Here is a 25,549-nt window from a genome sequence, read left to right on the forward strand (position 1 = left end):
TCTTGATTAACTTCCAAGTCAAAATTAAAAAAAATGATCTTGTTCATCCCTATAAGTAGACCTAGCAATTTCTTAAAAATGATCTTGTTCATCCCTATAAGTAGACCTAGCAATTTCTTACACGACTCATTAACACAACACGTAAACAACATGAAAATAATGAGTTTCGGGTCGACACGATAACTAATCAGATCGTTATTGGGTCACATGATAAGAACCCGTTAATAACGGGTCCTTAACAGGTTTACACGAGGTTGACACAGGGGTAACCCGTTTCGACACGTTAAGAAAAATGTTATTTTGATGATTTTAATATTTTAAACTAATAAAAAAACTTACTATAAAGTACAATAGTCATAGTGTGTTTATCAAATATGTATTATTGTATTATTATTCTATACAAATTTAAAATTTAAAGTTTTATTTATTTATTTTTATAGAATACTATAGGCAAAGAGTGAGATTAAAAAAATTATAAAACACATTAAAAATAAAAATATCAAGTATTTAAAAATACCAAACACATTAAAAAATTATAATAATTTTTACAAGTGCAAAAAATGTGAAAAAAATGGCAAACGCTCGTGATAGCATCCTCTATGCTTTGAGGATGGGTACGTTGCCATTTAAATTTTTAGAACCATACAAAACCTCATGAATAGTATATTTAAGGGAGTTCAAAATAATAAAATTGATAATCATTAATGTACAAGTTTGAAAAATGTGAAAGCATATATAAAACGCTCATGATTGCATCCTCAACCTTGAAACACAACTCATTTCATTTTGTATATCCTTGAACATTTGGTATTTTGTAGTAATATGCTAATGTTTTTTCATTAGTTTCTTATTTTGAGATATGTAATACTTGAAAGACAAATGTTTTTTTTTTTTTTTTTAATGTTTTGAAGTAATATTTATGTGACAATATGATATGTATATATTAATTTTTGGTCAAATTATAATTTTCCTTTTCATTATTTATTGATTTAAAATATATTTTCTTTAATGGGTAACATGTCAGGTCATATTACTTGATAATATTAACGGGTTGATTTCGGGTCGGGTTGACACAACCCGACCTAAATCAAGGTGTGCTAGCCGTCACGTGAAGGTGACGTAGCCATGTACGCAGTGCGGAAGTGATAAGAATATAAAATGTGAGTAAATAAAAACCAAGCTAACTAATTTACACTACATGAAAATAGGCGCGAGTGACGAGATTTAAGTGTAAACACACCTAATTAGAGCATAGGTAGCCTAAGTGTAGTCCAGCAGGACAAATACTAATTACACAATACCAGAAGGATGGTCCTACATTAAATACAGTTTGTTAGAACTGCCGAAGTCTCCTCGCAAGCCACCAACAAGCACGCCTACCAAAAACCTAGAGGGGCGCAAAACAGAAAGTGTGAGTGGGCAAAAACAAAGCTTTTCAAAACCATTTCATTTATCAAAAGTAGTAACCCCTCGCTGTAAAACCCGCATAATTTTTCAGAAAATAGAATACATATCTATATCGAAACCATACTCGTAATACCCAAATCCACAAGTATGTCATGCCAAATATCTCAACATAATGAAATAAGTAAGCCAGGTGAAGTAAATCAACGAAAAGCAATATGTCAACTGATCCACCTATTGTGGCCTGTACGGCTGAATCTTTAACTCATCAAATATTCCTGCACATGAGTCAGAACCACCTATTATGGTCTGTACGATAGGACTAGGTGTAAATAAGTAGGCTCAAGTGCTACGATCACGTGAAGACTGTGCGAATAATCGTGGGTCACCTACGAGTCGAAAACACCTATTGTGGTCTATACGACAGGACTGTGCACTTAAATTGGATCCAAGGTGAACGTGCGGTGCAGGAGGTGAATATCACGTGAAGGACTGTGCCCTGGCCACGGGCGGGAGCACTAACACTGAGGTGCAGGTTTATGAGCTCTAAACGCATCAAATATAATTATAACCATGCAACTCATATCCACAATCTACAACTCACCTGGAACTTACCTAAGCGTTCGCAGCGTCAACCATAACATATGTAAGTACTAAATGCATATTCTAAGTATAACACATTTGACATGGCAATTCCAAAATATAACGTCATTTAAAATACGTTTTCTAGGAAAAACGTAAAGCATATATATACTTATATAGAAAACCGAAAGCCCACTCACTGGTATGTGGCTGGGTCATAACCCCCGAGTCTCGCTTGACTGTGTTCGTCCTCTCGAAACGTCTCACCTATATGTGACACCACTATTTTAACGTTATTTTAAGTACTTAACCAAAACTAGGAAATAACTTCTCATACGTTGCTCAAATAAGGTGTTTGAATACACCATCGTGGCTTACTCGACACCACAAATATCCCTATATTTTTAGAAAAAAAATTCTAAGTTCCCATGTGCCCTCACGCGCCGAGCAAGGCACAGCAACATGCGCCACCCACGCGCAGGCACGTGCCTGGCACACTAACGGATTCCTTAACGGTATTAGGGAATATTTCGTTAAATAATGGAATATACCGTTTAATTTACCTGACGCCGTTAGCATGTCCCATCAAAATTGATTGAATATTCTTCTCCTTCTTCGTTAATTCGCTAGGAGTCCGACGTAGGCCACCACTGCTATCGCCGGTTTCTGGAAAATCTTAGAACTTCAATATCTCATCCATTTCTCAACCAAAATTCATGAAATTTTCACCAAAATGAAGCTTTCAACTAGGAGAGTAAGATCTTACCACTTTGGAGACCTAAAACCAATGGAATCTCGTCGGGAAATTTTGTGAAAACTGGCCAACCCTGCAACTCGATGGACTCGAGTATTCTGACGTCCAAAATCACTCCAAAATTTACCTAGGATCCTTATGGAGTTGGTTAGAGACTTCCTCAAGCCTTAAAACACCTTAAAACATCCATGATTAGACTATAAAAGTAAAGCACCTCACCAAAGATTATGGATTCTCGGGTTTCCGAAGTCTTCACGTCCAACCAAAGCTATAGCTTGACTCCTGAGCTTAAAAGAAGCATGAAAATAACATCCACAACCCCGATCCATGAGTAATGAGGTGGGTTGAGGGAGTGACCGTACAGTTTGTACAGAAAATGGAAGAAGGATCGAGAGGAAGAGAGAGAGAGAGGTCAACGTATGTGTGTGGGTGTGTGTGGTCCAGGTTTGGGCAACCAAACCAAAACAAACAAAATCTTAAGTTCCAATTAGGTCCAAATACTTAGGAAGAAAATGAATTGGTCCAAAACCTAAGCTCATTTACACCATCACAACTCAACATTCAAGGGCACAAAAGTAATTCCACGCTATCGAGGATAAAATAATCTATATGCCGAGACGGGTTGTCACACGGGTCATATTACCCGTTTACTTTAACGGGTCGATTTCGGGTCGAGTGATATTACCTGTTTACTTTAACGGGTGTTACACGACACGACCTGTTAAAATATCGGGTATGTCATGAAAACGACACAAACACAGAAAACATGACACGAATATCAGGTCTACCCATAAGGTACAATCTTTTCTTTCTCCATGTATATCCATTGTTCCCTATATAATAGTTACCTACACACATAATTGAAAAGAAAATATAATGTTTTTCTCTAGTTAATAAGTAAAGAAGTATATTTTTTTTTCATTTACAAAACTAAAGTTGTTTACTAACCATAAAGTGGATAAAGAAATTTCAAATTTGGTGTTCTCTACAATTTATACGTGAATCATAAGCAACACACCGTCCCATCTAGTCCAAACAAATGTGAAACACATGTTGGGTCCAAATAAAAACTCTCTCTCAATTTTTTTTTATTTTTTGAAAAAAGGAAATCCAACATAACAAGAAATAAGAAAACAAAGAAGTTGCTACTTAGAATTATGGTCTAGTGATATTCCTCTTCACATGTACGTAAGGTACCATTTGGTACATGGGACATGACAAAACGGAATGGGACGAGGCGTTCTGTCCCACGTTTGGTCCGCCGAAAACTTGTGGAATGCGTTGTTCCACGGGACAAGGTTTGGGTGAATTTTTGTTTTGCCTCTCCCCCCTGGAACGACTTGTTCCACCCTCATGGAACACAACATTTTAAGAAAAAAATGCCCCTTATCTTTTTCAATATTTACACCATCAAAATCACAAAACAAACCTTATCATCTTCTTTCCATCTTTTTTGCTGCTGCCTTGCATCTCCCAGGTCTCTCACAACCTTCCTCCTCATCCTCTCCCTATCATCTTCTTTCCATTTTCTCAAAGCTCTGTATCTCCATGTTCGATCTCTACATCCAATTCGAATCTCATTTTTTTTTTCCTTCATAAGATTATCTAATTCAATTGAAACCATGAGGTAGACTATGTGTTCAAGGTGTTACTGATATGAGACTTTGCGGTGGGCAAGTCTCAAATTTTGGCCAGGAGTGTCAAGGCTTAGATCTGGGACACTGCTGACCAAGAACGCTCTCTCTCTCTCTCTCTCTCTCTCTCTCTCTCTCTTCAGTTGTAGCATACAACCCTTTTTTTCAATCTGTTACTTGGGTTTTTTGGATTGATAGTTTGCAGCAAGTTGATTCTCTAAAATGTCTCAGGTATGATTTTTCACCCAGACCTTGAAAATTTTCTTTTCAATTCTTCCAAACTCCGAATAATTTTTTTTCCTGCATCGTATGTTTCGAAAATGAACTTGTGATTGTTGATTGAAACAGGAATCACAATTTATCTTTGTTTTGTGACTTTCACTTACCACTTTTGTGGGTACTATGCATATTTGGCCTCCAAGTTGTTTGATTAAATGCCTCAAAGAAGTATATCGGAATCATATTGGGGGAGTACTGTAACTTGCAAAAGTTCTAATAAGAGCACCTTCGAGTTAGGTCAGGTGACGCACTCTTGGTAATACTTTCTCCTTGTGTATATTGCAACCTGCAAAAATTTTGGGTTTATTGAACACTAAAAACTATGATTTGTTAAGTACTGGGTGCAAAATTTTTGGGTTTATTGAACACTGAAATTTTCTGGGTCTATTTGTCATCATCTTTGATTTGTTAATTACTAGGTGCAAAATTTCTGGGTTTATTGAACACTGAAAATTTCTGGGTCTATCTGTCATCAGCTTTGATTTGCTAATTACTGGGTTTTGTCAAGAATTGTGCAATTGGGTTTTGTGAAACTTTACTTTGTCTATGGCTTTAGAACTGCTATAAAATTCATTAGGAAGTTATGCATCTAAAACGTTTCTGATTGTGATTTGTGTAGTTTTTCTATTTTATTATTACTTACCAATGCTCTTTGCTTTTCATTTTATAGGTCTCCATGTATGTTGTTGCAATAGATTAGATTATCTTCAAGATCCAGTCTTGTCCCAAATAGCATTTTATTAGATGAATACTCAAGAAACATGAAGTTATTGCTTCAGGCCATGGGTCTATTGACTGATATGTACACATTAGTATGGGTCTGTTGAGATTGTAGGAAGGCTGTTAGTCTGTTGGGATTTGTAGGGATATAAGGAAGTTAGTTGGTTAGTAGTTGATGAGTGAAGCAAAGAATACTTGTATAAATAAAAAACACCTCTCTCTCTCTCTCTCTGTGTAATTCATTCATTGTTCAAGGAATACAATCTTTAGTCATTCACTTTCTCTCTTTAAATTCTCTGCCATTGTTTTTCGTTTTACTTCTTCTGCAATCTCCAAAAGCTAATCATGGTATTGTTGTAAAAGATGACGGAATTCATGGCATAATATATCTTCAGCCATGTGCTAGTGTAAAAAATATATCATAGATAAGCATATATGTGTTCAAATATGGAAAGTTAAAAAAAAAAAAAAAAAAGTCTCGTCATGTCCTACAACAGATGGAATAAGGGTAAGTTAGTCATTTAATCCTTTGGTTCCGTTCCGTCCAGCGTGTACCAAACGCAAAACGAAACAACAATCCTGTTCCGTCCTATCCCATCTCATCCCATCCCGTCCCGTCTTGTCCCGTCCTGTCTCGTCCTGTCCTGTCCCATCTCGTTCCATCCCGTCTCGTCCCATCCCATCCTATCCCGTCCCGTCTTGTCCCGTCCTGTCCCGTCTTGTCCCATCCCATCCCGTTCCATCCCGTCCCATCCCGTCTGCGTACCAAACGGTACCTAAGCGATCTTAGGTTCGATTCTCGTCAAAGGCGAATTTAAACCACATTATTACTAGTCCATTGTGAGACATAGCTCACCCCATTTTCCTTGGTATAGATAACATGTGATTGAAGGAAATATCTGTGAAAACTAGTTCATTTGAGCAACATCTATGCATGCAATTAACAATTAAAGGCGGAATCATTCTTGTATGCACTCAAAAACAAAACGTTACCCATGAAAATCAAAGCCTAGTAGTTACGGTGAACCAAAACTCAACTCAAGATCTAAGAGAAAGAGTTAAGATTTCTTTATACCTTGAAGCACCTCTTTACTTAGCAAAGGTTAATCACCCGTGTGAGGGCCTTCTTTCCTCGGTCACCTTACTCCTTGGCTTCATGGATATGGATGGAGGAACTTTGCTTCTTGGCTCCATAACTTCTTAGATGGATGAAGGAATGGATTCTCCAAGTTCCCAAAATGGAGAACCTCTAAGTCTCCACACCAAGGAGAACATTGATGAAGAGATGAGTGACCTAGAGGAAGGAAGATTGCTAGCTATGTTCCTCTAGGGTGGCCGACCTTCATTAGAGAAAAGAGTTTTTTTGTGTTCTCTTCTCTTCCCTTAGAAAACCTCAATGATGAAATGGCTATAAAGTTCCTTTTATACCACCTCACAATGGAGTGGCAAACTTGCAATTAATACAAGTTTGCTACCCTCACCAATATGGTTGGCCATTGCAGTTTAATTGGGCTTTGAAGCCCTTTGTGTTTTCAAGTTGTCATACAATTTGAGTTATTGGGCTTGACATTCAAATCCCATTAGACCTTGAGGCCCAAAACTAACCCGAGGTCTTATACGAACTTATTCGTTTGATTAATTACCATATTAATTAATCATAGCCATAAATAATTAAACCATTTAATTATCCTTACTCATCTCTGTTGTTTCTTCAATCTCTACCTTACTCGGTGTATGATCCATTAGGTTCCTTTTAGCGAGGCAGTGGGCGATTAGAACTCTTCAAATCGATTGTGAATTGAAACTTACTTTCAATTCTCCCTTTAGTGATTAAACACCTTTAGGGCTTCCACAAACCATGAGTGACACTTAGCAGTATATCATGGCTACCCAAGCTAATCAAAAGAGGTGGGAGAACCTATTCAGTTTAGGATTACAATGCAATACGGTCTTTCTCTAATACAATACTCTTGACCACATTGTTTGGTTTGATAGTTTATTCATGTCTACTATCCAATGTGATTCTTTTACTTATATGATTACCTTGAATGTGATTTGGAGCAACTTCCTAAATCTCATTCGTACTTTGGCCAGAGATTCTTAATCATATCATAGAGTATTTTCCCTCAAATGGTTTGAAGGCAAGAGATCCCTTGTTGCGCATTCACTTGCCTTTGTGGCTAAGTGGCTTAACCCCAACTATGTCATGGACACCCTCTGACGGAGTGACTTTGATATAATCAAAGATCAAGGACCTAACCATAAGACAACTATGGCGCCTCAGGTCAAATGATTACTTTGCATTATCCCAACCATGAGTTCTCATGTGACATGAGTATGAGAACTCCTCGTTGATCATGTTCAGTGGACTCATTCTCTATTCAGCACCTACATGCTTGTCTTGGTGTCGGTCACACCATTGACTCGAGACCAGTCACTCTCTTTAAGAGAAGACATAGTACATACGGATCTTAATGGAATGTCAATGCCCAATTGGCAATCCTATGATCAGGAACGTTTAGGATATGTATACAAAAGAGAATGGTCTCATGAATCTAACTTCTTTAGATCACATTCTCCCAATTACATATTCCTTGGACTTATCAGTTAAGCATATAACATTTATATGAGACGGCTTTAAACAATATTCTTTTCCCTTTTATATTAAACTAGATTAGTTTAACATGTGAAATGTCCTTAAAGTATCATCATATGATTGGCTTTAGGGCACATTTCCAACAGTGACAACCCGTCCCTAATTTTCCATGTAATTTTCTCCCCGAGTGTGTAAAATGATGTTTATGCCCTTTTTGGCAAAAGTGGAACTTGGCGTGGACATAGTTATTTGGCTTTAAATTATTTTTCTCGTTATCGTAATTAAATAGTACTCATTGTTACGAGTGCATGAGCACAAGTTAGACCCAAATCGAACTTGTAACGAAAAAGTTACGTTTAGTTAAAGTGCGTTAACATCGGGTAGATTTGTACACATACGTGTTAATTATTCAATGTTTGAATACCATTGTTTTTTATAAGGCACGTTAGATTTCGTCTGATTCCAAATTGTACAAAACCTTATCATTTCTCCTCTTTAAACTGGACATGTGGCTTGTTTTGCCTCACCAATCACTTTCACTCCTATTTTCCCTCACCCAATCAGAAATCAGAAACTTTCATTTCTCTCTCTCTCTCTTTCTCTCTCTCTCTCTCTCTCTCTTCCCCTCCTTCTCTCTTCACCCATCACTCTCTCTTCTCTACAACAACAAGGACCACCTTTAAAACTTCATAGATTGACCTTTAAACCACCACCATCATGTTCCTCTCAAACCCATGATCCCATTAGTAAAACCGATCAAGAAATAGACGAGTTTTGAGTGTCCAACTCGGAACTCCGACTCGGGTGTAGATTCTCCGACGTTTTCCGTGCGAGTTACAAGGTTTTCGGAGTTTTGGAAGCACCTACGCAACTCCCTGTGGCCACTAACCTAAGTTGGGAAAGGAGCCAACGTTGAAACACACAATTTCAAGGAGTAGAAACTAGGTTCGAGACTTTTGATTGATTTTACGCCTATCATGCCATATTTTATTTAATTTTAAAAATTGCATATTACTGTTGCGATTTATATATTATCATGGCATGTTCATACAATTTATATTTTCTCATCATGCATGCTTGCACCGGTGTAGCACTTGCCCTGGCCAGGGCCAAGCTTCACGTGTATGTACACATTGCACCGCACGCTCACCTTGGATCCATTGTAGGTGCCAGTCCTGTCATATAGTTTGCATTAGGCAACTGTGACTTGTATGTGATGCGCCTAGTGCCAGTCTTCACATGATTGTAGTACTAGAGCGTATATTATGATTACACCCACTCCTGTTCATGTCAGATTCCCTCTACATGAACTCGTGTATTAGCATAGATTGATGAGCACCTAATTTTATTATGCTACTGTTGAGATATTGTGATTTGGCGTATTTCTGGATTTATTGCTGATTTACATTTGATTTCATACTTATACGTAGTATGATCTTCTGAAAATTATACATGTTTTACAGGGAGGGGTCAGTATGGTTCGAAAATAAATGTGTTTTATAAACCTTTGTTTTTGCCCACTCACCCTTTAGTTTTTTGCCCCTCCAGGTCCTAGTTAGTTGATTTATTTTGTGGCGTATGAGGAATATCTGGTGGTTCTGACATACCCCTAAATGTATGTAGGAGTTTTTCTTGTTGTGTAATAAGCACTTTAACTAGTTTTGACTGCACACTTTTATGTCATATATGCTCTCAACTCTTGTGTTTTATGGGTTCTTCCCACTACTGCACACTCGCTACTTTAGATTAAATAAATGTTAGTTTTAGTTTAAATTTATCCACATTTTTATGCTTCATTTTCCTTTTTGGCTACGTCACGACATGCCTCGACTCTGGTCGAGGTGTGTTATAATATCGTTTGTTAATCCCCAAAAAAAAAAAAAAAAAACAAAACAAAAAAAAAACAAAAAAAAAAAAACAGAAGAAAGAAAAGAAAAAAAGATCAGAATTGTCAACGCTGTATTAAAGAGGACCTTCCCAATTGATTCTCTCCTTCTTTCTGGGTTTTGCTTTCTTCTGCTACTTTTACACTTAACAATTTTCTTCTTCTCCAATCATGGCTGAAGAAAGTTCCAAATCTGTTTACGAATTCACTGTCAAAGTATTGGGTTTTCTTTATTTTCTTTGTTTCTTCTCATATATTATGTTTGGTTGCTGAGAAAATCTGAGGAAAAAGGATTTCAGTTTTTTTTTTTTAATTGTTTGCAAAGTAACATTCAGTTGTCAAATTTGTTATTTTTTGATATTCTTATTTTTGAATTTCTGATAATTTTTTTCTTTTTGAATTTGGAATTATTTCTGATTTTTGTTGTTACAGAATTAAATTTAAAAAGATTTAAGTTTCATGATAGAAATAGAATGAAAGCGTTGGCGGTTCCGGCAAGATCAAGTGGGTGTCAGTAGAATTTCCCTGGAAATATTTAGCGGAGTGTTTTGCTGTCGCAATTGCTTGGTTATGCTTCTTCCGGGATTTTGGGAAACCGAGCTACAAATTTCTCTAGTTATTTTGCATTATATTTGATAAAAGGACTTTGGAATTTCAGATTCAGTACTGATTGAATACATTCAAATTCTAGACTATTCTATTTGACAATTTATTTTGAAATATTATGTACGTATTGAATTTGATTGCAGGATATTCATGGTAACGACGTAAATCTGAGTGAATACAGTGGGAAGGTTCTTCTGATTGTGAATGTTCGAAATCGTAACTAACTTGATCTCTTCTGTGACTGATTTCTTGAGATTTGTGTATCCCTTCGTTTCCGGTTCTCCTCTTGCCAGCTACTGCTTCTTAGCTCTTTTTCACAGCTAGTTGGATTGTTGGTTTTTGGATCACCGGCCCCACCCCATTCTAACGATATCGATACTGTTCTCAACTTTATTGCATACCCAATCCGTCAAATGTGAGGTTTTATCACAAAAAATCTCGGTATTAATTAGAGTAGGATAATTCTATTTAAACTCATTGGGTTTCTTTGAACCTCATTTAGTGGTTTACACATGGAGATCCACATCAGTCATTAAAATTCAGAGGTCAGCTCTAATGGAGTCCAAAACTTGTTTTCAATCTTTTTCAGGAAATGCCTTTTTAGGAACTCAGAGGCCGACTCTATGTTAAGAGTCCAAGCTTGTTTCCAAGCCCCTCCTGGTGACAAGCCTTTAGCTTGCACGGGCCCGAATCTTGGCTCTGATATCATGTTAGATTTTTGGATCATCGGACCCGTCCCAATCTAACGACACTGATATTGTCCCCAACTTTACCACCTACTTAATCCCTCAGGTGTAGGATTTTACGATAAAAGATCTCGGTATTAATTAGAGTATGGTAATTCTATTTAAACCCATTGAATTTCTTTGAACCACTGATGAGGGACATTTCACATGGATGACAGATGGTGACATCAAACTTTCAGTCGCCATTTTACTCAAAAACCAAGAAAGTTCATATTTCCAAGAGATGATCCTTCACAAAATGATGCCAATCCTTGAGGAAGAACTTTTCATCTCCTATCTTCCAAACCTACTGTCCACGATTCTCCACTAAGACCTCTCTCTAAGAATGAATTGCAGGGAGGTCGTACATTGAAATTCTCCATAAATAAAGGTCTAAATGACGAACGGAGAGAATCTTGGGTGGAAAATGAACTTGGGAGGAGGGGAATCTTTTCTATGTGGTGGCAACGTCTGAAGTCGCCGGAGTCAACTGGAAAAGCCGTCAGAATTTTTGCCCAGAAAACGGGTTGTTTCACGGGTTGAGGGAGGAAATCCGGGTCACACGGGTCCAGTTCTACAAATGGAAGGCTGCTACAAAAATTTGGGGTCTTCTATTTATAGAATGTCTAAATGACTGAATTGCACCGACTCTGCTCGCTTATTTCTTCTTCATTACAATTTCGATTTGCAAATGACTTTCGCCTACGCATTCGTGAGATCGAACTCTAACAAAAACTACTAAGTATGACCTTGCAATATCTATGGGTTTTTAATGGCTAGTGACAAAAATTCAAACTTAAATAACTAGCCAAAACCTCTTAAATTCACAAATAAAATAAAGGCAAAATTTCAAATTATGGAAATCAAATAGTGAAATCCAGACATGGAATTTCACAAAATTTTCTTGGGAAACATTAGATCATCCTTAACCCTTGGATATAAAACCTAACATTTTTAGTTCATAAAATTTAGGTTTTAACCCAGAAACAACTTTTCTACTCCAACTTTTCTAGTTAAATTTTTAACCCCAGATTATTAAAGAATGAATTTATGCTAATTTTTATTAAAATAACTTATTTTAAAAAGAAAAATATATAGACTATCCTAATTAATTGTACGACCATTTTACCCTAAAAATATTAAATAATTTATCCTTTTTAAAAACAAAAATAAGTTATTTATAAAAAATTATGTAGACTATCATAAAATAATTTTATGAACATTTTACCCTAAAAATATTGAATTCTGATAAACATTGAAAATTCACTAAACCGACACATGAAAGTCATGAAACACTATGAAACACATGATAGAGATGCATAAACACAAAACACATGAAACACATATGAAACGCACAAAACACAGATGAAACACATACAAAACACATGATAGAGAAGTATAACACACCAAACATACGAAAAACATGCCAAATACATACAAAACACACAAACCTACACACATAGAAACACAAACCTTCAATCATCCTCTATATATGCATAGGTTGAATACCTAACCATCACACAACATATTCACCAATCATCCTTCTTTCATAGTGTTTATGTTTTCTCAAAATCATCCAACTTTGATAATGTTTTTGTTTCCTCAAAATCATCAATATCATATCAATGGGTGATAAAAGAAGGCGTAGCTTGACAATGTAGATGGCACAATACAAAGCAAATGTTGTAGCTGGGGAAGCAGAAATGAACGACGAAGTAGCCGAATTTGCAAACTTGCTTATGTAATTTGAGCACCATGCTGAATCTAACTATTGTGGTTCTGACAGGGGTTGTTCATTTGTGCAGTATGATAGAGAAGAGTCTTAACATGTGCTTATAGTGTTTCGTGTTACCCGTGTGTAAACCCGAACCAACCCATTATCTTAACAAGTGCTTATCGGGTTACCTGATAACGACCCGATTCATTATCATGTCGACCCGAACACCTGTTAATTTTGTGTCGTGTCGTGTTGGGTTATCGGGACGTGTCAAGAATTACCAGGCCTACTGTTGTTGGAGGATTCATGGTGAGAGGAGGCCTCATCGAGGACAATGATCCTCTCCGGATCCTCTTTGTGGGGATCTGGAGGATGAATCAATCGTGTTCATTTATCGTACATTGTACGGTCAATTTTTGCCAAGTATTGTTTATATTTAATTTTAAATAAAAAATTAAAATAATTTTTAACCGTACGATATACGATGAATGAACACGATTGATTGATCCTTTGAATCCCCACATATAGGATCCGGATAGGATCCTATTTACTTCATCGGAGCATTTACTTGGCCAAGAATGCCAGGCGCACCAGGTAGAGCCATCATTGGCATCATGGGTGGAGCAGAGCCCTATCCTCCCTGACTACCATGGGATTCTAAAAGACTATTAGCATATAAAGAAATTGCACTGTTACAGATGAAGTGTGCCATTTATAAAACTCGGCGTTGAGATATAATAAATCAGGCAAAGAAAGTTTGTTAGTTTGTGTCAAGGTAAGAAAAGCTGATGAGAATTTTAGATCAAGAGAGTAATTACCAAATGTTAACAAGATGTTAACAGTATTCTTCGGTTTCAATTTCTCTTCTTTCCGGTACTTCTTGGGATTTCATATATTTCAATCTTTATTATCTGGTTCGCTTATTTATTTAAGAAAGGAACAAGTTTCAAACGAGCGCGCGAGCACTCTTAATTTATAGCTCTAGCCTCTAGTCAGCAAACAAGCCAAGAATCTAATATTTCCCCTGATTATATAAAATAGGATAACATAATTCTGTATATGGTGGTATACCTTCGAATGAAACTCAGCATTTCAGGAAAGTAATCAAAGTATACAGAGACAGATGTAAGGAACTATAAAAGAAATATATAAATAATTAAATTATCATCGGATAATTAGCAAAAATATATGGCCAGAATGTAAAAGGAAATTGGTTAGAACTCACAACTCTACAGGTGATGGAGGAAAATACTTCTTAATAGGTCATTAACAGCTAAGTTCTATCAGTTTCACTTGTCGTCCGCAGCAATTCCTGAGCTATTTTCAATTTTCCATACCTCCGGAACGCAGTCTCAAAAGAATCTCTCACGTATGCTGGTGGGTGAAACCCCTTTCCAATCATTGATTTTAGCTTCTCATATGAAGCCTCTAACTGGTCATCTTTACAGAGCTTCTGCAACGTCTGTGTTTCCAACTTCCTTTCCAACTTAAGACACATATCCATCTGCCCGTTTTCCCTCAAAATTTTGTCCACTAATCTATAAGTATGAAAATGTGGAGAGTAGCCCAACCCAAGCATTTCTATCAATAAGCCATAAGAAGCTTCCCAATTTTTAGCTTCACCATAAGCATGGATTAACGCAGAATACGTCATACTATCCGGAAGACATCTATTCTTGTTCATCATCTTAAAGACACTTCCGGCATCATCCAAATTCCCTAGTTTACAAAGCATGCATATAATTGAATTATAAACAGCCAACTTTGGTTTCATGCCTTGGGATAGCATCCTCCCAAACATATGGCTTGTTTCCTCAACGTGACCGTGTTCACACAAAGCCTTCATCACAATACAGTAGCCCTCTTCGACACAGCTCAGCTTCTTACCCTCAACAGCCTTCAAAATCTCAACAGCCTCTTCCACTTTTCCCAGTTGACAAAGCCCCGAAAGAAGCCGGATTATGGCAAATGTACTGGGTAATAATCCCACTTTATACACTGCCCAAAAAACTCTAACTGCAGGCTGTATAGCATCACTGTTTCCACCCACTTTTGGAACTAAAATCGTAAAGGTTCTACAATAATTTCTCACTCTTACTTTCCTAACAGCTCCTTCTTTCGCACTGAATGAACACAACTCTCCAATAAAAGCATTCACTGCAGACCGAGTAGGAACCAAACCAGACTTATACATATCACCAAAAACTTCAATGGCAGTCTCAAATCTACCAAACTTACATAAACCAACAAGAATATTACTATACGAATAAGTATCAGGCGATTCAATTGTCCGAAAAACTGCAAGCGCAAAGTCAATTAAATGGCCAGACGATTCCTTCTTACAAAGCACGTAGAGCACATTATTGTACACAAGATTATCAGGTTTACAACCAAATTTTGATTCCATTTCTTCAAACATACAAAGGGCTTCTCTAATCCTCCCCTGCCTACCCAGAAACCTAATGCAAATGGACACAGCTCGACACGAAACTCGACCCTTGTGGGAGGACACAGTCAACAGAAGACACTTCATATCATCAAAAAGCTTCCTCCTACCTAAGAAATCAGCCATGTACTCAACCACACAGTCATCGAACCGAAAACCCATCTGAAATCCAGCCCAGGAGAAGAAATCCAATGTCTTGCTCCTACCCAATTGCTTATAATTCATCAAAATTTGGAGCACAAGTTCAGAACTCAACTTTTTTTTTAATTTTTTCAACAAAATATCAATACTTGTGGTTTCTTTGGTATCTTTAGAGAGCAAAGAACATACTGAGCTGACAATTGAAGAACTTACTGCGTCTGGAGCTTGTGGGACTGTTGCAGGGAGTGGAATTGATCTTCTTGTGGTGAATTTTTTTGGGATTGTAGCGATTTGATTCTGGGTTGCGAAATTTGAATTGGGTTTGGAAGAAAATGGAGAAAAATGTGTGACGAATTTGAAGAGAAGTGACGAATGGATGAGAGGTCCTCCATGTTTGGTTCTACTGCGAGAGAGCATTAAGGTGAGTGGGAAAGTACAAAAGGGAATTAGGTTTAGGAAAGGCAAGTGCCCGTCGGGTTTGCCATTTTAATATTTCTTCCGGCTCCGGAGCAGAAATTAGGGGTGTAGCGTGTGTGGGCATAACTCGGCCGTTCCTCCGAAACCCGAACCGTTAAACGGCTTTGTTCCATTTGGTTTTGCACAAGAATGGTCACAATTGAAGTAAGCCGAACCAGTCCAATCCTGATTCGGTTTGATTGGGTAGGCCAGTTTCTTTTCTGGACAGCGAAATTTATAACTAGTTTAGGCTATGGTCGAAAGTGTTTGATGAAAACATTTTTGATGAAAATGTTTTAAGAATTTTTTTTTAGTAAAAATGCAAGTTAGCTGACACACTTTGTTCCCGATATCCATGTGGTCATCGAAACTGAGGTATGTTGGTTGATACCTAGAAGGTAATGAAGTTATAACATGTAATTGACATGTATAAATGTGCTCAGGTGTGTGATGAATCCCTTTAACTCGTTTGATAATCTGACACAGACCAATGTAGTGGGGACTTAGCTTTTCTTTCTTTCTAGCTTTTCTCTCTTTTGAAACGAACAACACCTCTCCACGGTGATAGCTTCAGGAACATACAATCTCCTACAATGTACACTCGATCGGCCGAATGTTTGTCTGCAATGCTCTTCTGTCGATCATGTACAACTTTCTATTTTCTCTTGATCACTTGTATGTTTTGTGTCGTCTTGTCCACCAACTATGGACCTTCTAAGTTCTCTCTCCGACCTCTGATCCAACACAATGGTATTTGGCACGGTTTGCCATACAAAACCTCGAATAGTGACATACCAATACTCGAGTGATAATTGTTGTTGTAGGCAAACTCTATCAAAGGTACTAACGAACTCAAAACCTCCACATATCCTCAAGCGTCTAAAATGCAATTTCAAAAAAAAATGCTTTCAATTATTTTAAGCACTTCTAAATGAGCTCTTAATTTATATGGGGAGGATTCGAACTTAAGTAAAAAATTGTAAGTGTCACTTGCCACTTAACAGTTAATACTATGGTGGAGTAGTGTCACATCCCAGCCTAGGCCCCCACCACATCCCGAGCTTGACTTCACTGTAGCATGATATTGTCCACTTTGGGCCCCGACCACGCCGTCACAATTTTGTTTTTGGGAACTCACAAGCAACTTCCCAAGGGGTCACCCATCTTGGGATTGTTCTAGCCCAAACTCGCTTAACTTCGGAGTTTCGATGGAATCCGAAGCCAATGAGCTCCCAAAAAGCCTCATGCTAGGTAGAGATGGGAATATACATATAAGGCTTATAGGATCCACACCCCTGGGCGATGTGGGATGTTACAATCCACCCCCCTTAGGGGCCCGACGTCCTTGTCGGCACATTCGCACCACACGGCAGAGTGGCTCTGATACCAAATTGTCACATCCCAACTCGAGCCCCCAGCACATCCTGGGCTTGACTCCACCGTAGCACGATATTGTTCACTTTGGGGCCCGACCATGCCCTCATGGTTTTGTTTCTGGGAACTCACGAGCAACTTCCCAGGGGGTCACCCATCCTGGGATTGCTCTAGCCCAAACTCGCTTAACTTTGGAGTTCTGATGGAATCCGAAGCCAGTGAGCTCTCAAAAGGCCTCATGCTAGGTAGAGATGGGAATATACATATAAGGCTTACAGGATCCACACCTCTGAGCGATGTGAGATGTTACAAGTAGTATTTCCATTCACATATAAGTGTGTTAGATTTGATTCTCGTCAATAACGAATTGAAACCATTTTCCTCATAAAATTTAAATGATGATATAGCTTGCTCAAATTTGTTTTCTTTTTACGAACCGTTTGTAGTTGCACACATGCACTTGTAAAAAAGAAAGAATCCAATGCTTCATCAATCTTCAATTTGGTTCTTCCCTTTGAAAAAAGAACTCGTTCAAAACTTGGTCTAGTTGCCATTTAGTATTACAGTCTAGTGGTATTCCTCTCCACTTATAACTGAGAAGTCTTAGGCTCGATTCTCGCAAAATGAGAATTTGAACCACGTTGTTATGGTTGGCCCAATATGAGGCCAAGTCCACCTATCTAGATCAACTTTTTCCATGAATTTGTATATGTTGATGCACAAAATTGGTGAGGACTTTGGTACAACAGAAAGTGTCAAGTTTTGTGACCTTCGCTAGATTGCTCTAGTCATTAGTATGGATAAGTATGTAAATGAATAGAGACAGGGAAGCAAACAACACAAGATGTACGTGGTTCACCCAGATTGGCTATGTCCACGGAGTAGAGGAGTTCTCATTAGTTGTGAAGGGTTTACACAAATACATAGGTTCAAGCTCTCTTGGTGAGTTCTAGTGAATAGTTTAGTACAAATGACATTAGGGATTATTGTGGGAGAATGATCCCCTTTTATAGAAAAGAGTTTCTAGCTTTGTTCTGACATTCACACGTGTCGTGTTGTGATTGGCCTCTGATATCGACACGTGTTGCGCTGTGATTGGCCTCTGACACTGACACGTGTCACGTTGTGATTGGCCTCCATAGTTGGAGGAAAAGTCTTGTGGGTCCTTAATGGTATACTGTTGACTGTTGCTCAGTAGTTTCGGGATTGGTCAAGTATGGTACAAATAATACTCCCCTAAGTTCCCAAGTGAGGGAAGCTCCTTGGTTGGGGACTTGCAAGATCCAAGCCATTGAGTAATCGCGAAACTTCCAAGTACCGAAGTGTGGTGTCGCCTTTACTTGCCTTCTCTGTTTTGTACGTAAATGTGGCATCTTTTCTTGGAAGTACTTTTCCTTCATCTAGGACTGGTATCTTTAGTTGGCGTTGACGCACAAGGTAATGTATCATTTTCATTTGAAGCTTACTTGTAGTTTCAGGTTTGGTCAAGTGCGATCCAAACCATATAGTAGGAGTCCCCTAAGTCTCTAAGCGAGGAGATCTGTCGAAGGAGGTGACAAACAAGGTAAGCAATCAGAGTTCCAAGCAATCAATCTCAGATCGATAGGTTGATCTTGGGTTTCGGCTAATTGTGCTCATTCTCCTTGTCTCTCATTCAGCAACAAGGATAAAGAGAAGAAGAAACAGGGAGAAGAGATGATATGAGGTACTCTTGTTTTTGGAGAAGACGGATGAATCGACACGTGCTTTGTTATACTTGACTTTCCACATGTGTATTCTTGAACTGGGCTGGAGGGTTTTCTGGTTTCCTCCAAAAAAAAGTGAGCCGACTCCAGAATTTGAGGGTCAAAACAAGTTCGCCAAATCTGTAGTATATTCGATCATGATGATATGGGATACTTTTGCTGTTTGACAAAGTAGTGGATGTGGTATGGCGAGGCTTTGTTCTTCGACGATGGTGCTAGCAAAAGGCTATTGAGGCTTCTCGATCTCTTTAATTAGAGCAATGATGCCGAGCTTGGATTTGACTTAGATTCCTCCGTCGGGATTGTGCGGTTCCATAAGAAGGGCGTCATGTTGTAGTGATCTGTTCTAGCTCGTCGTTGAACCTTCTGCTTTAATCTTTTGTATAGCAGAAATGGTGCACAACCTTTGCATTTAAATGGTCCTTCAGAGCACTACTTCTCAACGACTCATTCATGCTTGGCAACTTCAGTGTAAAAAGCCAATATCATACCAACTGTTCTAAGGTATTTGCTGAAGGAATTCGTGACCTTGACAATAGTTGAGGATGAGTACTCGAGAGTAATGCTAGGCAAGCAACCAAGCAAGGGTTGAAAGCAATCAATTCTAGATTGGAAGTTTGATTTCAGGTTCCAACCGATTGCATTCTTTCTCCTTGTCCTGTAGGTAAGAGCAAAGGCAAGGGAAAATCTGTTCTAGCTCGTCGTTGAACCTTTTGCTTTAATCTTTTGTATAGCAGAAATGGTGCACAACCTTTGCATTTAAATGGTCATTCAGAGCACTACTTCTCAGCGACTCATCCATGCTTGGCAACTTCAGTGTAAAAAGCCAATATCGTACCAACTGTTCTGAGGTATTTGCTGAAGGAATTCGTGACCTTGACAACAGTTGAGGATGAGTACTCGAGAGCAATGCTAGGCAAGCAACCAGGCAACGGTTGAAAGCAATCAGTTCTAGATCGGAAGTTTGATTTCAGGTTCCGACTGATTGCATTCCTTCTTCTTGTCCTGCAGATAAGAGCAAGGGCAAGGGAAAAGACAGGGAAAAAGCATGATATGGGATACTCTTGCTTTCAACCCTAATGATATGAGATATTCTTGTTCTGATGTGGCTGGTTGGCAGGGGTATTATCGAGGGAGAAGAAAACGGAGTATTAAGAGAGGCTAGATTGGGAGTGCCATTTCGGATGTGAGGAAGGGTTGAGCATTGTCCCAACAGCGAGTAGTAATGTTGTTCCTTTACCCTTCTCGGTCAAAGCAATGTAGTGGTTGCTGCAAGGTTCACGTGTTTTAACTTTGTCAGAGCACTTTGAAAAAGTGGTCTGTGGTATCCAGAAAGCTGATGTTGCATGTGAGGATTGTGGACAAATTTTATCCAAGGAAATCCGACTCTCGAAGTTCGGGGAGCGGTGCCTCTTCGATTTCATTGTTTCTTATATAACAAAATATTCATTAATTTCTTTGAACTTAATTAGATGTCTGAAACATTTCCGATTTGGCTAATATTTTACAAGGATGATCTATGAGGTGCAAGTTGAAAAATAGACGGTTCAGATCGTTAAGGTTTGTTGTGGTGTGAACCCCACAACTAATCCCCATTTTTATATATATACTGATCGTTATTTACCTTGAACTTGAGATATTCAATGAATTGACTAAGAGTAAGATATGTTAATTAAAATCAGTTGTTATGAAAATATTCATAATGAAAATAATGATGCAAATATAATTTGAAAATAAGTTTTATTGCAAGACTTACACGAGGACTTACAATTGATTTATTGACGATTGAGTCAGCAAATAAGAATGTGACTGATGAAAAGGATATTGATGCACACAAGCATCCTTGACATTTGAGAATTAAAAATGTTTACATTTTTTGGTTTCTTTGAATACAATGTGAACTCAAAGAAAATTTTAACTAAGGAAAAATTGTGGAAAATTAACTTGCTTTCATTTTCTCCGGAGTTCTCCTCTTATAGACATGGAAAAGGAGGCTTGAATGATTGATTTCTTCACTGTTGAAGCACAAGATGAAAGATGACTTGCTTTTACTATTGATGAATAGTGAATTTGTCAGAATAATTGTTGCTTTTATTGTGGAGCGTGTTGAGTAATTTCTGCTAACTGATTGATTCCTTGCTTTGTCGGAATAATTGATGCGAAAAATGACTAAATGCTTCACATGGTGATTGACATGGTGAGTTACTGCATTCTCATGGCTTGACTTGTTGTTTCACATGGTGCCTTGAATGATGACTGAAATTTTCACATGGTGACTGACATAGTGTTCACATGGCTTTATGCAAATGGGTCTTGAGAATCTTGGTAGTCGGTCCATCTAGCTATTTGGCTTTTTAGATCGATTGGTTGCTGTGAGGATGTATCTGAAAACTCTGAGTTTGAAGCTTCTTTATCTTCAGTTTGGAGCATGGTTGCTTCTTCAAGTAATTGTTGAGCTAGGTCTTGGAGCTGCACAACTTTGTCCTTGCTCTTTTTGCCTGTTGACTTGGATGACTTGACTATTCCTTTTAGGGATGAGAATGGACTAATGTCTGATAATGATTGTGCTAGAATGATTGGCAACAATGGCTGGGTTGGAATGACCGGGGTTGTGGTAATTGGAAATTCAGAGATGACCTGGTTGATGACCCTTTGTTGATTGAATTTTTGCCACCACTTGACTGGTCTTACTCTATAGACTTCACCGGTAACAACTTCATAATTCCACTTCAAGATCCATGGGACTTTGTACTTGGCCATGAATATTGGTAGAAGTGTAATCCTATAGTTGAATTTGCTTTTATTGAATTTTGGCTAGAAATTGGCGGAGATTTTCTGCATATGTTCTTCTAGTAAGAGACTAGCTGTTGGGCCATGGATTGACCACCATTTTGGGAACCATGCAGGAAACTTTAGCTTAAAACTTTTGTCAAAATTAATGAACCATGAATGACTGAAATCTTCTGTTTGGTGAAGAAAGATAGTAGTCCAGGCATCAATGTAATCAAAATAATTGTTATGAATATTGGGTAACTGGATGTATTGGGTATCAAGGGGTTTACTTTTCTAAAGATGCATTCCCTAGTCTAACTCGGTTAAAAATCTACCAATGTAAAGAGAATAGTAGATGATTTTTATGTCATGGGTTTTATTGTAAAGTGGTTTGATGGAAATTGACTATGTTTCACTAAGAATGGCTTGGTAGAATTTCAATGTATGACTGTGGTTGGGTGGAAAGACATTTTTGACTAATTTTTCTGGTGTTTGTTCATTACTGAGATTAAAAGGAACACTGAAAAGGTATTTACTGGGATTTTTCTTGACATATAGTTATGTTTTGGTATAGTTGACTGGTTGGGATGAAGATGATGATGGGTTTGTTGGAGTTGAATATGGGTCATATTGACTGACTAAGGCTGACTGGTAATTAGAACGTGGTGGTTGGTAGTTTAACAATCCTACTTAGAAAGCTAACAAGTAGGGCCTACTGGAATTAACAAACTGATAGGTGAGCAAATGAATAAACTATTAAGATTATTGATTCAATTACCACTCACTTGGCTTTGATACCAAATGGGGCAAAAGTGGGAGTAAATGAGGCTCATATGTGGGATTAAACAAAACATGGAACCCATTGTGATAAATAAATAAAAAGAAATGAAACCATAGTCTCTTCTAGTCACCCTCCATAAGAAACAATTTTAATTACGACAGCAAACACACAGATACCAGCTACTCCTTTCAAACTTCCCAAAGAAGAAGTACGAGTTAAACTAGTCATTGAACAAAACAATTTCACAAACCAGAGTCTACACACCATAGGAAGACACCTACATAAAATAGAAACCAAAATAGAAAGACTTTCACATCCCAAACCAACAATTAAAGAAAAACCCTTAGTTAACTTCCTAGAAGCCGTGTCTAGCACAACACTTTAAAGACGATCTCCACTAGTAAAAAAATAGATCAAATGTTACAAGAGTTAAAACAAGAAAAAAAGTCAATGTCTTACAACATCCAGATGAATCTCAACCAAAAACAACTTCTATAATATGGGATTCAGAAGACGAAAGTGAAACAAGTTCGATCAAAAAAGTAGAAGAAGCTTTTCAGAACCTTGAACTAAACCGAATCACAAACAAAAGAGTCAATCCAACAACTCTTACCAAGAATTCGTATCCACTGTCAACACCTCCGGATATTCAATTTGAGGAGAGAAACATCCAGAACCAATTCTTAATCCCAACTGATAAACTCTGTGAATGGAACATAGATGGGATATCAAAACAAGAACTTTTAAACAAATTACAACAGATCTTCATGGTTGCTAATAGTTATGTTACCAACCATAATCAACCATTTTGGAAAGAAAAATTCATTAATGGTTTGCCAAACTTGTTATCCCACAAAATCAGACAAGTTTTAGTCAATGAAGAAGGTAACATACCATATAATACCCTTACTTATGGAAATATTATTAATATTATCTAGAAGGAAGGATTAAAAATGTGTATTGATAAGAAAATCACAAAACAAGTCGACAAAGACAAGTCAATAGCTAAATACGAATTAGGAACATTCTATGAACAATATGGATTACCCTATTGCTCCGTCCAACAAAATGAAGAAATCAGAAACCTACAATAGGTACCCAAGTAGGAGACACCAAAAATAGAACAAATACAAATTCAAAAATAAGAATTTTGAAACAAACAAATTTTACGAGAAACCCAAGTCCGGCAAGAAGTGGAAGAGGAAGCCCTCAGGAAAATTCCACTCCAAAAACCAAGAACAAAAAGAAAATTGGTACAAGTGTGGCAAATTCGGTCACTATGTAAACAAATGTAGAGTCAAGAAAACAATCAACCAGATAAAGATCACTGAGGAAGAGAAAGTCCAGTTAATCCAAGTCTTAGAATTAAGACACACAGACCATATGATTTAGAATCCATAAATGGTATTCTAAAGTAAAAATAATAATTGAAGATTTCCAATTAGAAACAATTGCCTTAATCGATTCAGGTGTAGATTTAAATTGAATACAGGAAGGTTTAATTCCTACTAAATATTTCCATAAATCAACAGAAATCCTTAGTGCAATAAACCAGTCACCAATGCAATTGAAATATGAAATTCCAAAAGCACATGTTTCTCAAAACAATGTTTGCTTTGTATATATATATATATATATATATATATAGAGAGAGAGAGAGAGAGAGAGAGAGAGAGGAAGAAAGAGGGAAGGAAGAGAGAAGGAGAAGAGAGAAGAGGAGAAAGAGGAAAGAGAGAAAGAGAGAAGAGAGAGGAGAAAAGAGAGAGAGGAGGGAGAGAGAGAGAGAGAGGGTAGTGTTTTGATTTGTCAAAACAATGTTTTGCTTCATATACATATATATATATATATATATATATATAGAGAGAGAGAGAGAGAGAGGGAGAGAGAGAGAGATTGAGAGAGAAAGAGAACGAGAGAGAGAAGGTAGTGTTTTGAGGCTTACAAATTTACTGAAGATGTTGTGAACCTTTATAAGTGGAAGTTCAATTGATAAAAAATAGAAAAAAAAAATCTTGAAATATACAAGGGATGTGGTAGGTGGATAATGCTCCTCTCAAATCACTTTGTGCCCAATTCATATAATTTTGTGCTTGTTGATGAAGATTGTTCATGTTATACATCATTCTGTAAGTGTCACATCCTAGCTCGACTCCGCCGTAGCACGATATTGTCCTCTCTGGGCTTACCATTCCTTCACGGTTTTGTTTTTGGATTTCGGCACGAGAACTTCCCAAGGGGGTCACCTATCCTAGGACTGCTCTCACCCAAACTCACTTAACTTTGGGGTTCTTATGGGATTCAGAGCCAGTGAGTTCCCAAAAGGCCTTGTGCTATAGGGAGGGGAGCATGTACATATAAGGCACATCACCCCCTCTCCATTGGTAGAAGTGGGATCTTACAATGCACCCTACTTAAGGGGAACTCGGCGTCCTTGCCGGCACATCCACACTGAACGGTAGAGTGGCTTTGATACCAAATTGTCACATCCCAGCTCGACTCTGCCGTAGCACGATATTGTCCACTCTGGGCTTACCATTCCCTCACGGCTTTGGTTTTGGGTTTCGGCACGAGAACTTCCCAAAGGGGTCACCCATCCTAGGATTGCTCTCACCTAAACTCGCTTAACTTCAGAGTTCTTATGGGATCCGGAGCTAGTGAGTTCTCAAAAGGCCTCGTGCCATAGGGAGGGGAGCATGTACATATAAGGCACATCACTCCCTCTCTATTGGTTGATGTGAGATCTTACAATCCACCCACTTAAGGGGAATCTGGCGTCCTCACTTGCATATCTACACCGAACGACAGAGTGGCTCTGATACCAAATTGTCACATCCTAGCTCGACTCTGCCGTAGCACGATATTGTTCACGTTGGGCTTACCATTCCCTCATGGTTTTGTTTTTGGATTTCGACATGAGAACTTCCTAGGGGGG

General features: G+C 37.9%; 1 protein-coding gene across 1 annotated transcript; it reads right to left on the reverse strand.

The window, feature by feature from the left end:
* Positions 1–14,028: 14,028 nt before the first annotated feature.
* LOC125477908 (pentatricopeptide repeat-containing protein At3g53700, chloroplastic-like) lies at positions 14,029–16,051 on the reverse strand. The gene has a single exon (XM_048585404.1). It carries the CDS (start codon positions 15,904–15,906, stop codon positions 14,176–14,178), a length of 1,731 nt encoding a protein of 576 aa, XP_048441361.1. The 5' UTR covers positions 15,907–16,051; the 3' UTR covers positions 14,029–14,175.
* Between the last annotated feature and the right edge of the window lie 9,498 nt (positions 16,052–25,549).

The sequence above is a fragment of a genome, unplaced genomic scaffold, assembly GCF_019419815.1.
Source record: "Pyrus x bretschneideri cultivar Hongxiangsu unplaced genomic scaffold, Pyrus_bretschneideri_v1 Contig223, whole genome shotgun sequence".
Taxonomy (NCBI): Eukaryota; Viridiplantae; Streptophyta; class Magnoliopsida; order Rosales; family Rosaceae; genus Pyrus; species Pyrus x bretschneideri.

Excerpts from the sequence above, each read along its gene's own strand:
- LOC125477908 (XM_048585404.1), bottom strand. The coding sequence starts at position 15,906 with ATGCTCTCTCGCAGTAGAACCAAACATGGAGGACCTCTCATCCATTCG.